This window comes from Ursus americanus, chromosome 7 (genome assembly GCF_024610735.1).
Source record: "Ursus americanus isolate L20-20 chromosome 7, mUrsAme1.1.p, whole genome shotgun sequence".
Classification (NCBI taxonomy): domain Eukaryota; kingdom Metazoa; phylum Chordata; class Mammalia; order Carnivora; family Ursidae; genus Ursus; species Ursus americanus.
The window spans coordinates 38797918-38813093 of NC_142133.1; the positions used below are offsets into that span (position 1 = coordinate 38797918).

Here is a 15176-nt window from a genome sequence, read left to right on the forward strand (position 1 = left end):
GGTAGCGGTGAAGATGGAGGAGGGGGAGGGGGACGTGAGAGCAGACGCTGTTTGAAATGCCGTGGGCAGAGAGGCCTTTCTGACAAGGGGCAGCCGAGCTGAGACCTGAATGAAGCGAGGGAGTAAGGCACTGAGTGTGTGGGGTGGAGCGCAGCACACAGAAGGACCAGCACAGGCAAAGGCTCGGAGGCAGGCAGGGCTCCGGTCCCAGGGAGCCTGGAAGGCAGGCAGGGCTACGGGTTGTGCTCCAAGTGTGATGGGAAGCCCTGGGGGGCTCTTCAGCTGAGAGTGGTAGGATCTCGTTTATGAAGGTAGAAGCACGCTCTTGCTCCTGCAGATGGAGAATAAGTATGTGGGGGAGGGGGGAGAGAACTGGAGGAGGAGCCCAGTTCGAAGGCTGGGACGATGTCCAGGCTAGAGGTGATGCGGCTGGGGCAGGAGTGAGGGTGGGGAGGAGGGTAATTGGATGACTTTGGGTGATTTTGAAGGTACAGCCAAGGGGGGTTGCTGGTGGACAGATGCAGGATATGAGCAGGAAGGACTAGAGAACCACCCAAGACTTTTTGCTTGAGCCCCAGGGCGAGTGTTGGGGTGAGGCACTGAGCTGTAGACTAGCAGGAGGAGGCCAGTTTGGGGGGAAGCTGTTTTGAGAGGCCTGCTGTATGTGCAGGTGGGCGTGCGGAGCAGGCAGGGAGGGGCTGTCTGGGGAGCGCGTAGCTCAGTAACAGCCGCAAGGCCGGATGCAGGCAGCAGGGGAATGTGTGCAGTTGGAGAAGAGGAGAGGTTTGGGCCTGAGTAGGGACCCCCTTGAAGGGACGATGCCAGCTCTCTTCTTTGCTTTGTAACTGGGTCCTGGGCTGGCAGGGCTCCCCGGAGAACTGGGGAAGAGGCAGAGGCCCTGGCAATACATCTGAAAGGGGACTCCCCGAGGCTGGGTGTAGCTTGGGCCTGACGGCCCAGCCCTGAGATTTTATTTCTCTGCCTTGTCCTCCTTATGTCCAACACTCCAAGTAAGATGGGGCAGGCCCTGTCCAGGTACTGTGAGGGTTTCTAGCTGAAACAGAGTGAAAGGGAGGGACCTGCGGGATGTTAAGAGAGGGTCAGGGAAGGAAGAGGAGACCCAGGGATTGAAATTGAAAGGCCAGTCCATATTGGAAAACAGTATTGATAACAAGTGGCAGTGGGAACGAATCTTCACAAAGATTACTTTACATGAGTAATTAAAATGAATAGTTTAGTATAAAAATGGGCAAAAGGCATAAAACGAAAAGAGGAAGACAGTTATATATTAAAATATACTGAAGGTTTGTTTTACTCAAGTATGACATGAAGACACAGGAGTGTCGGGAGGGCAGAAGTTTATCCTCAGAGAGCCTTCAGAAGCACGTGCCCCACCGGGCCACGTGGCAGCACCAGGACTGGGCAGGAGGCAGAGGGGTGAGAGGGGAGAGTGTGGGCCCCCAGCCTTTATTGGAGATTTTGTGGGAAGGAGTAGGCAAGGCAGAGGAGTAAACTGAGTAAGCGGAGGATTGGAGAGCTTGCATAGTTTCTGGGGGCTCTGGGCCATAGGCGTGGTGGCCGGTTGTCTTCCCTGGGCCTGGCTGATGTAGGCAGCGAGAGCACCGGCTCAGTATGCGAGAGTTTGGTCCAAGAAGAGTTGCCGGTGCGGGCTCTGGACTGGTTGGTTTGTATGTCAGAGTGCCCCCGAAGGAGGTCATTTGCTATCTCTAGGCATTAGCTAGTCTTGGGGAAGGACAGCCCCTCCAGAGTCAAGGCCCCAAATGCCAAAATATCAAGAACACAGAAAATAGTCAACACAAGAGTAAAGAGTAAACTTGAGGAAAAAAAAAAAAACAAACCTCATTAGTAAGCAGAGAAATGCAGACCCACAATGAGATACATTTCGATAATAAGCAAAATGTGAATGGCAAAATTTTAAGCAAAAGTGTAGGAAAATGAAAACTCCCCTTCTGCCAGTATGAGTGAAACACTGAGGAGAATCATTTTGGAGGGCAGTTTGGCAACATGTAGCCCTTTACTTCACAAAGTTCATTCCAAGGGATTATGTATTTTAGAAAATTTAGCTAAAAATACAGAAGTATTGTTTACCATAGGAAAAAACCGGAAACAAGTTTTAATGGCCATGAAGGTTTAAATGAATACGTTGAGACAGTAGAATATTATGCAAGTTCTTAAATCACAAAGGGGGAGAATAACGCAGAAGAAAATATTCATACTGTGTTTAAAAAGAAGTTCCTATAAAGTTGTATGCGTAATGCAATCCTATCTAATTACCTGAAAGTGAGTGTGGGTATGTGTGTATGCAAATATGATGAACATGTTTATGGTGATTATTTCTGGAGGGTGCGATTATGGAGACAGTTATTTCCTTTTTGCTGGCCTAAGTCTTCTACCAGTAGCACATGTAGTTTTTAATACAAAGTATCTTAAGAGCAAAAGGAGGCTGCGTGTGCAGGGCACGGAGGGTAACTGGTGTGGTGAGGTCTGAGGCTCAGTGGGGTGATGAGGTGTAATGACAGCAATGTTCCACTGGAGGGCAGAGCACCCCTGCCAGTCCTGACCGGGCCCCTTCCCAGCACATGACCTTGGGCCAGTCCTCGCTTCCCCTCTCAGCCGCATGAGGGTCCCAGGAGACAAAGTGAATGGACGTCCTTTGAAAGCTGTAGAGCACATTCTAAATGCTGGGATACTGTTACTCTGAACCAGGAGGAATGTGTTTTTAGACACTCTAGAAAGTGTGGATGGCTGGTGTTGGGATTGTGTGGGGAAGGGGGAGGTCTTCCATGCGGACGCTCAGCCCCTTCCTCCAGGCGCTCGGCTCCCCCAACCCCACGCGCCCTCCCTCTCTCTGCTTGGGGCAGGTCTGCACCCTGACCAAGGAAGACAATCGCTGCGTGGGCAAGATTCCCGAGGACGAGCAGCTGCACGTGCTTCCCCTGTACAAGATGGCCAACACGGACGAGTTCGGCAGTGAGGAGAACCAGAACGCCAAGGTGGGCAGCGGGGCCATCCAGGTGCTCACCGCCTTCCCCCGCGAGGTCCGGCGCCTGCCTGAGCCTGCCAAGTCGTGCCGCCAGCGGCAGCTGGAAGCCCGAAAGGCAGCGGCGGAGAAGAAGAAGATTCAGAAGGAGAAGCTGAGTACTCCCGAGAAGATCAAACAGGAGGCCCTGGAGCTGGCCGGCGTCACCACTGACCCAGGTGTGTGGGGAGAGGGTGCCCCCCACAGGTGGCACCGTCGGGGTGGGGGGTTGTGGCCCTGGACAGCTCCCTCCCTGCCCTGCTTCCTGCCTCGAGCTAGAAGTCCAGACCAAAGTCCTGGGGCCTCTCTAGGCCATCTGGACCCCACGTTATCTTAACTTTCAGCGTGGTATCCGCAGCTGCCCCAGGACACCAGAGCCGGGGAGCCGGCGGCAGGGGGCTCTCATCTTCCCACAGCAGAGCTAGGCTTCTGCTCCAGCTTGCCCGAGCGTCTGCAGAGTGTGCCGTGGCCTCAGGCCCATGGGCTCTGCTAGCCACGCCTCCCGGGGCTTCCATGGGGCTGGGAAACCCTTAGGGGAGGAGAGAGCTTCCAGCCCCCGTCCTCTGGCCCTGGGCCTTTGTGGGCTGTGGTTCTCTCTGCTCCTTCTTTGTCTTGCCTGCTGTCTTCCCCAGGCCTGGCTCTGAAGGGTGGACTGCCCCAGCAAGGCCTGAAGCCCTCCCTCAAAGTGGAGCCGCAGAACCACTTCAGCTCCTTCAAGTACAGCGGCAACGCGGTGGTGGAGAGCTACTCGGTGCTGGGCAACTGCCGGCCCTCTGACCCCTATAGCATGAACAGCGTCTACTCCTACCACTCCTACTATGCACAGCCCGGCCTGACCTCCGTCAACGGCTTTCACTCCAAGTACGCTCTTCCGTCGTTCGGCTACTACGGCTTTCCATCCAGCAACCCTGTCTTCCCCTCACAGTTCCTGGGTCCTGGCCCCTGGGGACACGGTGGCAGCAGCAGCAGTTTCGAGAAGAAGCCAGACCTCCACGCTCTGCACAGCAGCCTGAGCCCGGCCTACGGTGGTGCTGAGTTTGCCGAGCTGCCTGGCCAGGCTGTTCCCACGGACACCCACCATCCCACTCCTCACCACCAGCAGCCTGCTTATCCAGGCCCCAAGGAGTATCTGCTTCCCAAGGCTCCCCAGATCCACCCAGCATCCAGGGACCCCTCTCCCTTTGCACAGAGCTCCAGCTGCTACAACAGACCCATCAAGCAAGAGCCAGTAGACCCGCTGGTCCCGGCTGAGTCTCTACCCAGAGACCCTGGTAAGATGGGCAAAACACCTTTGCCCGAGGCTTCTCAGAATGGGGGACCCAGTCACCTGTGGGGACAGTACTCAGGAGGCCCAAGCATGTCCCCCAAGAGGACTAACAGTGTGGGTGGCAGCTGGGGTGTGTTCCACCCTGCGGAGAGCCCTGCCATCATCCCCGACAAGCTCAGTTCTTATGGGGCTGGCTGCCTGACCCCTTCCCACTTCTCGGATGGCCAGTGGGGGCTGTTCCCTGGCGAGGGGCAGCAGCCAGCCCCCCAACCTGGAGGACGGCTTCGAAGCAAACCGTGGAGCCCCTGCAAGTTTGGGAACAACACGTCGGCCTTGGCGGGGCCCAGCCTGACTGAGAAGCCTTGGGCGGTTGGGGCCGGGGATTTCAGCTCTGCCCTGAAAAGCGGTCCTGGGTTCCAAGACAAGTTGTGGAGCCCCCTGAAAGAAGAGGGAAGGATTCCAACCCCAGGGGCAAGCCAGCTGGACAAAGCCTGGCAGTCCTTCGGCATGCCCCTGGGCTCCAGCGAGAAGCTCTTTGGAGCCCTGAAGGCGGAGGAAAAGCTGTGGGATCCCTTCAGCCTGGAGGAGGGGACTGCCGAGGACCCCCCCAGCAAGGGGGCGGTGAAGGAAGAGAAGAGTGGCGGGGCGGAGGAAGAGGAAGAGCTCTGGTCCGACAGCGAACACAACTTCCTGGACGAGAACATCGGCGGTGTGGCCGTGGCCCCCGCGCACGGCTCAATCCTCATCGAGTGTGCCCGCCGGGAGCTGCATGCCACTACGCCCCTCAAGAAACCCAACCGCTGCCACCCCACCCGCATCTCGCTGGTCTTCTACCAGCACAAGAACCTCAACCAGCCCAACCACGGGCTGGCCCTCTGGGAGGCCAAGATGAAGCAGCTGGCGGAGAGGGCCCGGGCGCGACAGGAGGAGGCCGCCCGGCTGGGCCTGGGCCAGCAGGAGGCCAAGCTCTACGGGAAGAAGCGCAAATGGGGGGGTGCCATGGTGGCCGAGCCCCAACACAAGGAGAAGAAGGGGATCGTCCCCACGCGGCAGGCGCTGGCCGTGCCCACAGACTCAGCAGTCACCGTGTCCTCCTACGCCTACACGAAGGTCACTGGCCCCTACAGCCGCTGGATCTAGGTGCCAGGGTGCCAGGGAGCCAGCGTACCTCAGCGTCGGGCCCGGCCCGAGCTGCCTCTGTGGTGCTTTTGCCCTCACACCTGGGGGCGGGTTGGGGGTGCAGAAGTCTTTTTATCTATATATACATATATAGATATGCATATATATGTATTTATGGTCCAAACCTCAGAACTGACCCGCCCCTCCCTTCCCCCCACTTCCCCAGCACTTTGAAGAAGAAACTACGGCTGTCGGGTGATTTTTTTCGTGATCTTAATATTTATATCTCCACGTTGGTTCCCCCCCCCCTTGTTTGGGGGCTTTTATTTCCTCTTGTTTTTAAAACTCTATCCTTGTATATCACAATAATGGAAAGAAAGTTTATAGTGTCCTTTCACAAAGGAGTAGTTTTAAATTCCATTTAAAATGTGTATTTATTGGATTTTTTAAAAAGCGAAAATAGTAATGGTAAAGGATCGGCAGGAAAGGCCAAAAGCGCTCCTTCCTGCCCCGTCTTGCTGGACCCAGCGAGCCTGGCCCTCTTGGGAGCTGGCAAGGTTCTCGCAGCCCTCTGCCCCTCATGAGCCAAGTGCAGACTGTAGCCACCCGGTCCATCCCTCCTGACAGATACGCCTTCCCTTCAGGGGAGGGAGCCCTCGGGACAGCTTCTGTCCTCTCAGTGGGATGGGAGAATCTGGAGAAGAACACCTGGGGTCCCTTTTCCAGTCACCGGCTTGGCGTGGGGGGCGGGGGGCGGGAGGCAGGTGCACGCCCAGGCCAGGCCCTGGAGATGCTGGCGGCGATCTCCCCCAGAAACCAGGTTGGAAGTAGACAGCTTCAAGCTTGCTAGTCTCCACACTGAATCCTCTCTGTCCGTTACAATAGATCAAGTCACATGATGTCACGGTTCCCTAGGCAGCACCTCCTTGATGGAGCTGGAGTTGAGAGGCTCTTAGGAGCCATTTCCACCGGGTTGACAAGCCAATGAATACTGGGCTGAAGGAATTTGTCTTAGTGGCGTTTTTTTTTTGTTTTGTTTTTTTGTTTTTTAATGCCCCAAAGCCTATGCTGTTATTGAAAAAGGGCTACTGTATCTCTAAAACAAGAAGTTGAACCCAAGCTGTGAAAAGCCGGCGTTGGCCCGTCGCCCGGCGCGCGGCGCTGTGCAGAGCCTGGTGCTGTCGTATCGTGCTGGGACTTCCTTGGCTCTGGGGCGGGTCGCGTCCTGCAGGGCTCAGCACGCAGTGTAACAGCAGTGAACGCATCTCTCTCTTCCTGGATTTCCACATTGGACCCTGGTGCAGGCCTCACCACCCAAGCCCACCCCCTCCCCGCCCTCAGGGGCGGGGGTGGGCTTGCACTTAGCAATTTTAAAATGCAGGAGTCCAACGTTTTCAGCAGGTAGCTATGAGTTTCCTCCCTAATTGGTGCCATTTCTCTATTCGATCATCTTCTCCTTTCCCTCCTTTCCCCCATCCACCCACTTTAACTTGCCCATTCTAAAATTCTGGTGCATTCGTTCAGTTCTTTGAAATGAGAATGTGGTGCTTCATTTTTGCAACATTGTGGAGAGAGGTTGGGCCTGACTGGTGGAAGCAACATTCGTGGACAGCAAGACAGACGTCCTGGCGTGCGTGTTTCTCCTGTGGTGTGAGCGACGTTGCCATCAAGCTGCCCGTGTGGATGTGTGTGGTGAGTGGGAGGCTTACAGCAGGACACGCAGAGGGGAGTATGGCCACACAGTGAATGAGAGCCAAGCCCTGAGATACATGTCCGGTATTTGTCGAGCAGTTTTATTCAGATGTGGGTCTTCGTAAAACGAGTCTAACAATCAGATGACGATGCTAAAGGCGAGTTCCTGAGCTTCCAGGTGCCTTGTAAGAGCTGAGAACCGACCCGCTGGGTGTTTGCTGCAGCTGGTCAGAAGCACTGGCGGAAAGTCGCTGTAAGACGTCCTGAGCATTTATGTGGTCTGGTTTTAACTGTACATAGTGAAAGATTTTTTTAAGCACTTTTGCCTAGATTTAAACAGCAACTTGAAAAAAAAAAAGTATGTTTTAACATGTAATTGTGGGAGAAATTGTAAATAGTAGCTGAATATTTAACGTGCTTTGTCTATCCTTCACTTTTACCATATTCTGTAAAGTTGCATTTATTTTACAGGACAAAAATGAAATATTATTGCTTTTGAAATAAATACCCAAGAGCTTATCAGGATTTAGAATTATTCAGAACTCAGATTTATAGGAAAACCTCTGACCTTCAGTTTGACAAGCTAAAGGAAGCAGAGTCTTTAATAAGCATGCTAATTTTCTAGTTTTGAGGAAAAGTTGGGTCCTTTAAATGCTATTTTGCTTATCGCGTCAGTACTTTTATGCAGGTCTCATTTGACTCCGTGCTTAGGTAGATGCGGGGGTGCCTTGAAAACTTCATTTTAAATGATCTTAAGCAAGAAATACAATATTTTACGAAACATTTGGAGAATGTGACCGTCTGTATGACCCGGGAAAACCCCAGGTTGGCTGTTGGTTTGGAAGGTCCCGAGTGTAACCCAGGTGATTTGGATACTTGGCATGTGTGAATCTTCCCGACGTCTGTTAAATATCCTCTTCCCCTCGTCACCCTTTGGTAGCAAAGCCATTAGATGAAAGGAGAAACCGATACAAGCTCAAAGCATGCGATGTCTGTCCCCGCAGCCCCAACAGCCTTTGGTCCGTAACTCTCTAGACTAGCACACAGGCTGCTGAGAGGTGAGTCAAGAGGCAGTCTCCATTGGATGTCCCCGTTCCCCTCAGAATGCTGTTTCAGAAATTAGGTGGTGCTGTTGCCATGCTCGAGTCCGTGCTGATTTTTACACACTACATGTATAACCTACCTCAAATCTCAGTCATTAAAATTAGCATGCTTTAGACGTATATTTAAAAAGTAACTATGCACAGCTCCTTATTCCCCCCCTTGCTGCTGAAGGTTTCTTAAAGAGAAAAATCAAATTTTTATTTTTTACTGGCACTATCATTTTTTAAGTCCTAAAGATGATTAACAGACATTTTTATCATGAGGAGAAAAATAAAGCCATTGCAACTAAAGAACCTACAGCATGACCAAGTGTTAGAGTACTATTATAGCAATGAGAAACGACGGAGTCCTAGAGTCCTCTCCCCAGTGTGCCCTGTCCACAGACACCATCCACACGCACTGCGAAGATCTGGTCTCCCCCTTTGTTTGGTTTCCCCTGCCTTTTGCATGCAAGGGAAGTGCTTGCAAAGTTCTGTGCTAAGAGATTTTTAAACTCATCAATCGCTTTGCGGCAGGTTCTCACAAAATAACTGGTGCTAGCTCAAGACCCCGTTATCAGAAATCGTGACTAAAGTTGTTTCATGGATTTTGAGGTTTTGTTGTTTCTGTTGTCGTTTGAGGTTTTTTGGGGTTTTTTGGCCAGGGCTTAAGTTTCCCACACGCTGGCCTCGTGGGTACTGCTTGCCCTCTCGCCGGGGTGACCGGTGCGCATGGAAAGAGATCGTACCCTGCCCCCTCCTGGTCCTTCCACCAGCCTCTTTTGGAAACGGTAGTTTACAGAGCAAGGGACTTTTAAAGTGCTAAAGCCAGGAAAGGAGCCGAGCTCAAGTGCTTTGTATCAAACAGCGCTAGATGCGTGAGGACAGTTGTTGAGGAGTAGACGGTAACCCGGTCTCATGGAGAGAAATCCAGCCCGACTTTGTGAAGTTGCGCCGCCGCCAGATCTCAGAACCAAGGCGACGCTGGGGGAAGAGTTCAGTGATCTCCCTGACGTGCCTCAACCGTCTCTTCCCTTTTGTTACTGAAGTGTGTTTTATGGACTAGCAAGCATTTTTATGAATTGAAATAGTCTAAATAAAATGGTGCTATGGTGTTTTAATGTGACTGTCCCTGATCCTGTCCTGCTGCGGTGCTATCAAGGTTCTGAAACCACAACCAACCAAAAACAAGGTGGGCTCCAGTCTCTCTTGGCTTCCCCCTCCCCCTTTTGGTGCTGTCTCCTTAGACCTCTGTTTACCGTGCTGAAACCTGCTCTGAGCAGTTTTTCTGTCTTGTTTTATTCTTCTTCCCTTGGTGGCCGGACACAGAAAGGCAGGTTCCGACGGCAGCTAGCTCCCTCACGTGACGGGAGTGGCCCGCCTGGCGCGGCAGGTGCTCTGCTGACACCTCTGTCCTCTCGGGCCTGATGAGAAAGGAAGGGTGAGGGCTTTTTTTTTTTCTTCCCCTCGTTTCTGAGGAAGGGGAGTCTGGTACTCTTGCTGCCCCTTCTAACATGGCAGGCATTCTCGTAGTTTCTTCCTGCAGCCCAGGGTGCCAAGTAGGCACCCCTGAGGGGCTCAGAGGCACTCACATACCAAGGTGTTCCACGTGGACCTCCTTCCTCCCCTGGCGCTGCCAGGCCACGGCGGGCGGCGGGCTCGTTCCTTTGCTCCTCACAGCCCTTGGCCCAGCATTGCTCCTGCCTGTCTCTCCTCGTGTTCCCACCGAAGGAAGGAGCTTTCTTTGCTCACTTGATGCCACTGAGGCTGCTTTTTAGTTGGTGCTACTCTACATTTTCTCTTGGGTCCACATAAGTTGATGTTTGGAAAACGTAACAGGAAGCTCCATCTTGTGTCATCCACTGTCACGGTAATTTTTTTAAATACCTCAAAAACAGGACATTGTGACAACTTCAGTAAAGTAGATTCCGTGAGGGTCTGACACCTGCAGGTGGTCCATCTGATGACTGACTTGACCTTAAAGAATCTGGGGTCACTGTATTTTTCACTCGTCAGCAGTTAATCATGGCAGAACATCTGAAGGAAGGAGTGTGGCTGACTTCATTGTGTGTGCTTTGTACGTTTTGCTTTCGGATAAAATGTGAATCTCCTGTGCCCGTCTCATTGAGCTTTTTCAGGCATTGTTGCTGTCATTGGAAATGGCTTCCTCAGAACCTACTTTACTAGCCAGCTGCGTCTGCTGTAGGACATGGCCAACTTCGACATGCCCTGGACCAAAAGTTTTTGAGGTGCATATCCCAGCACGGGTTATACCGCCCCCCACCCACGCGTGCGTAGAGCGTTTCCACGTGAGACCCTGTCTCGGCGCTCCCGGCCCCTCCTCCCACAGAGCAAAGCAATAGGCTTCTCCCCCGAGCAGAGGCTGCAGCACAGAAACGCGAGGTCTAAAGTCGCTTTTTGCCGAAGGACCAGTGAGTGATTGGCCGACTTCCTCAGTTGCTTCTATTCTGATATCAGGGATGCTTTTTGTAGCGGTATCATTTGCGCTCTTCTCATTTTGACTACCCGTCGTCATTCAGGGAAAACTCATCACTATTCACATGGGGATTTAAAAGATACTATTAGGCTCATTTGAACATCCAAAGTTTCTTGATTCCGGTACCTTTTTTTTTTTTTTTTCTTTTGAGGGGAAAAAGGAGGAGAAAAACAGGAGTGATGTCATTTCTTTTTCGCATATTCTAATTATAAAAAGAAATAAGGGCAGGTCATATTGTGGCATATTAATGCATTAGACTTAATCTAGAACCCCTGTAGCTTTTTGATGTGTTTTATTTCTTCTTTGAATTCCTGTTTGGTTACTTGGCTTCCAATGGAGGTGAACTTAACAACCATACTTGAATATCCCGTCTTGACTTTGTAACTGTGGCTACTTGAAATGAAGTTTATCTGGGGTTGATGGATGAATGGTAGATTTTTGCAATGTCTCAAGGCAATAGGATGTGTATTATTAAACTGTAGATATTCTTAGTACAGTAAATTTATGCTGATAATTTTATTTTGTATAATTTTTACCTTTTTGTTAATATTTTTTCCTCCCACTTTCTTGGTTTGCCTCCTGAGCTACCCCTCCTTACCCTCCCTTCTCCCCCAGTGTTTCAGTAAATTTTAATTTAGGGTGCCTAGAAATTGCAAGTATGTATCCTTTTTTTGATTTGTATTTTATTATAATTTACACAAACAGCTGGGTTTGTGAACTGTATTACTCCTGGTATCTTTAAAATATTGTGGGTGTTTTAATAAATTTTATATTTATTTTTTGCACTCAAATTCAGAGTGGGTCATTTTTTCCCCTCTTGCTCTCCAGCCCCTCCCCCCCCCTTGAGACAGGCCCAGACTGTGGCACTTAAGGTTCCCTATAGCCCTGCGCTCCCACTGTCCATTGTGGATGTGCCACTGAAGCCCTCACTAACAGCAGCCGAAGAGCCTGGCCCGGTCTCCTCCTGCCCCCTGCGTAATGCTCAAGGCCATCAGCTTTTAGAGCGCATATCCAGGGGCAAAAGGGAGATGGCCCTTTTCTCATCTATGTTTCTGCTTTTCTTTTTTCCCCTTTTATCCCTTTTTCAATTTGGAGACCCCCCCATTAAGATTGTTCACTTCTGATGTAATATTTGCTAAAGAATGGCTGAAGCCAGCTTCGTTCTGATGACCTGAACACCCCGTGTAGTAGGAAGAGCCAAATATGGAGCCCTAGATTTTTTGGTCTGTGGGGAGAAGAGCATTCCCATAAGGCCCCCTTTTAATTCAGATCGCCAAGCCTGCTGCAGCAAACGTGGTTCTAAGAGGGAAGTTGATAGCAATACAGGCCTACCCCAAGCAGCAAGAAAAATCTCAAACTAACCTTACAATTAAAGGAGCTAGAAAAAGAAACAAAACCCAAAACCAGCAGAAGGAAGAAAAGAAGATTAGAGCAGAAAGAAATTATATAGAAACAAAAAGGAACAGACCAATGAAACCAGGCGGTGATTCTTTGAAAAAAATCAACAAAATTGATAAAGCTCTAGCCAGACTCATTAAAAAAAAAAAAAAAAGACAGACTCAAAATCACTAATGAAAGAGGAGAAGTAACAACCAACACCACAGAAATATAATTGTAACAGAATATTATGAAAACTCATATGCCAGCAATCTGGACAACTTAGAAGAAATGGGTAAGTTCCTAGAACTAAAGAAGAAATGGAAGATTTGAACAAAGCAATTGCCAAAAATGAAATTGAATCAGTAATCAGAAAACTCCCGACAAAAGTCCAGGACCGGAAGGCTTCATAGGAGACTTCTACCAAACATTTAAAGAAGAGTTAATACCTATTCCTTCTCAAACTATTCTAAAAAATGGAAGAGGAAGGAAAACTTCCAAATTCATTCTGTGAGGCCAGCATTACCCCGATACCAACACCAGATAGACACTACAAAAATAATAATACAAGCCAATATCTCATGAACATAGGTGTAAAAATCCTCACCAAATATTAGGAAACCAAAGCCAACAATACATTTAAAAAATCATACACCATGATCAAGTGGGATTTACTCCCAGGATGCAAGGTTTGTTCAATATTTGTAAAACAATCAACATAATATATCACATTAATAAAAGAAAGAATAGGGGCACTTGTGTGGCTCAGTCGGTTAAGTGTCTGCCTTCAGTTCAGGTCATGATCTCAGGGTCTTATGATTGAGCCCCATGTTGGGCTCTCTGCTCAGTGGGGAGTCTGGTTCTCCCTCTCACTCTGCCTCTGTGCGCTCTCTCTCAAATAAAATTGTAAAAAAAAATAAAAGGATAAAAACCATATCATTTCAATAGATGCTGAAAAAGCATTTGACAAAGTACAACATCCATTCATGATAAAAACCCTCTGCAAAGTAGGTCTAGAGGGACTATGCCTCAATGTAATAGAGGCCATGTACGAAAAATCCACAGCAAACATCATACTCAATGGTGAAAAACTGAGAACTTCTCCTAAGGTCAGAAACAAGCCAAGGATGTCCACTCTAACCATTTGCATCCAACATAGTACTAGAAGTCCTAGCCACAAGCAATCAGACAACATAAAAGGCATCCAAATTGGTAAGGAAGAAGTAAAACTTGCAGTTTACAGATGACCTGATACTCTATATAGAAAACCCTAAAGACTCCACCAAAAAACGACTAGAACTGATACATGAATTCAGTAAAGTCACCGGATACAAAATCAGGGTACAACAATCTGCTGCATTCCTATACACTAATAATGAAGCAGCAGAAAGAGAAATTAAGAAAACAATCCCATTTACAATTACACCAAAAACAACAAAATTCCTAGGAATAAACTTAACCAAGGAGGTGAAAGACCTGTACTTTGAAAATTACAAAACACTAATGAAAGAAACAGATGCAAACAAATGGAAAGACATTCCATGCCCATGGATCGGGAGAACAAATACTGTTAAAATGTCTATACTATCCAGAGCAATTTTAAGATTTAATGCAATCCCTATCAAAATACCAACACCATTCTTCACAGATCTAGAACAAGTGATCCTACAGTTTGTATGGAACCACAGAAGACCCTGAAAGGCCAAAGCAATCTTGAAAAAGAAAAACAAAATGGGAGGAATCACAATCCCAGATTTCAAGTTATATTACAAAGTGGCAGTAATCAACACAGTTTGGTACTGGCACAAAAACAGACACATGGATCAATGTGACAGGATAGAAAACCCGGAAATAAACCTGCAATTAATGTGGTCAATTGATCTTTGACAAAGGAGGCAAGCGTATGTAATGGCAAAGAGTCTCTTCAACAGATGGTGTTGGGACAACTGGACAGCTACATGCAAAAGAATGAAACTGGACCACTTCCTTACACCAAACACAAAAATAAGCTGGATTAAGGACCTAAATGTGAGACCTGAAACAAAACAAAACAAAACAAAAAATCCTAGAAGAAAGCACAGGTGGTAATTTCTCTGGCATTGGCCATAGCAACATTGTTCTAGATAGGTCTCCTGAGGGAAGGGAAAAAAAAGCAAACACAAACTACTGGAACTACATCAAAGTAAAGAGCTTCTGGACAACAAAAGAAACAACCGACAAAACAAAAAGACAACCTGCTGACGGGGAGAAGATAATTGCAAATGACATAACCGATAAGAGGTTAATATCCAAAATATATACAGAACTGATACAACTCAACACCAAGAAAACAAATAATCCAATTAAGAATGGGCAGAAGACACGAACACCCATTTCCCCAAAGGGGACATCCAGACGGCCCACAGCCACACGAAAGGGTGCTCATCAGGGAAATGCAAATCAGAACAATGAGATACACCTCACACCTGTCCGAGTGGATAAGATAAACACAAGAAACAACAAGTGTTGACAAGGATGTGGAGGAAAAGGAACCCTTGTGCACTGTTGGTGGGAACACAAACTGGTACAGCCACTGCAGAAAACAGTACGGAGGTTCCTCAAAAAATTAAAAGTAGAATTACCATATAATCCAGTGATCATACTATTGGGTATTTACCCAAAGAATAGGAAAGCACTGATCTGAAAAACACTGGCCCAACGTTTATTTATTTATTTATTTTTAAAGATTTTATTTATTTATTTGACAGAGACAGACAGCCAGCGAGAGAGGGAACACAAGCAGGGGGAGTGGGAGAGGAAGAAGCAGGCTCCCAGCAGAGGAGCCTGATGTGGGGCTCGATCCCATAACGCCGGGATCACGCCCTGAGCCGAAGGCAGACGCTTAACCGCTGTGCCACCCAGGCGCCCCCTGGCCCAACGTTTATTGCATTTTTTTTTTTTTTTTACAATACCCACATTACGGAAGCAACCGAAGCATCCAGTGAGAAAGGAATGGATACAGAAGAAATGGTGTGCGTATATATCTGTATATATACACACTGGACTGATCCTCAGCCATAAAAAAGAATGAAATCTTCCCATTTACAACAACATAGACAGATA

The 15176-nt window shown here is 48.8% G+C and overlaps 1 protein-coding gene across 3 annotated transcripts in view; it reads left to right on the forward strand.

Annotated features, from left to right (window-relative positions):
* Positions 1–11482, forward strand: part of TET3 (tet methylcytosine dioxygenase 3) — a 99838-nt gene extending 88356 nt beyond the window's left edge. For all 3 annotated transcript variants that reach the window (XM_045788305.2, XM_045788307.2, XM_045788308.2), the window contains 2 exons: positions 2883–3219; positions 3673–11482. In XM_045788305.2, the coding sequence (XP_045644261.2) occupies positions 2883–3219; positions 3673–5447 (2112 nt within the window). In that variant the 3' untranslated portion in view covers positions 5448–11482. The remainder of the gene's footprint in view (positions 1–2882; positions 3220–3672) is intronic.
* Positions 11483–15176: the final 3694 nt, after the last annotated feature.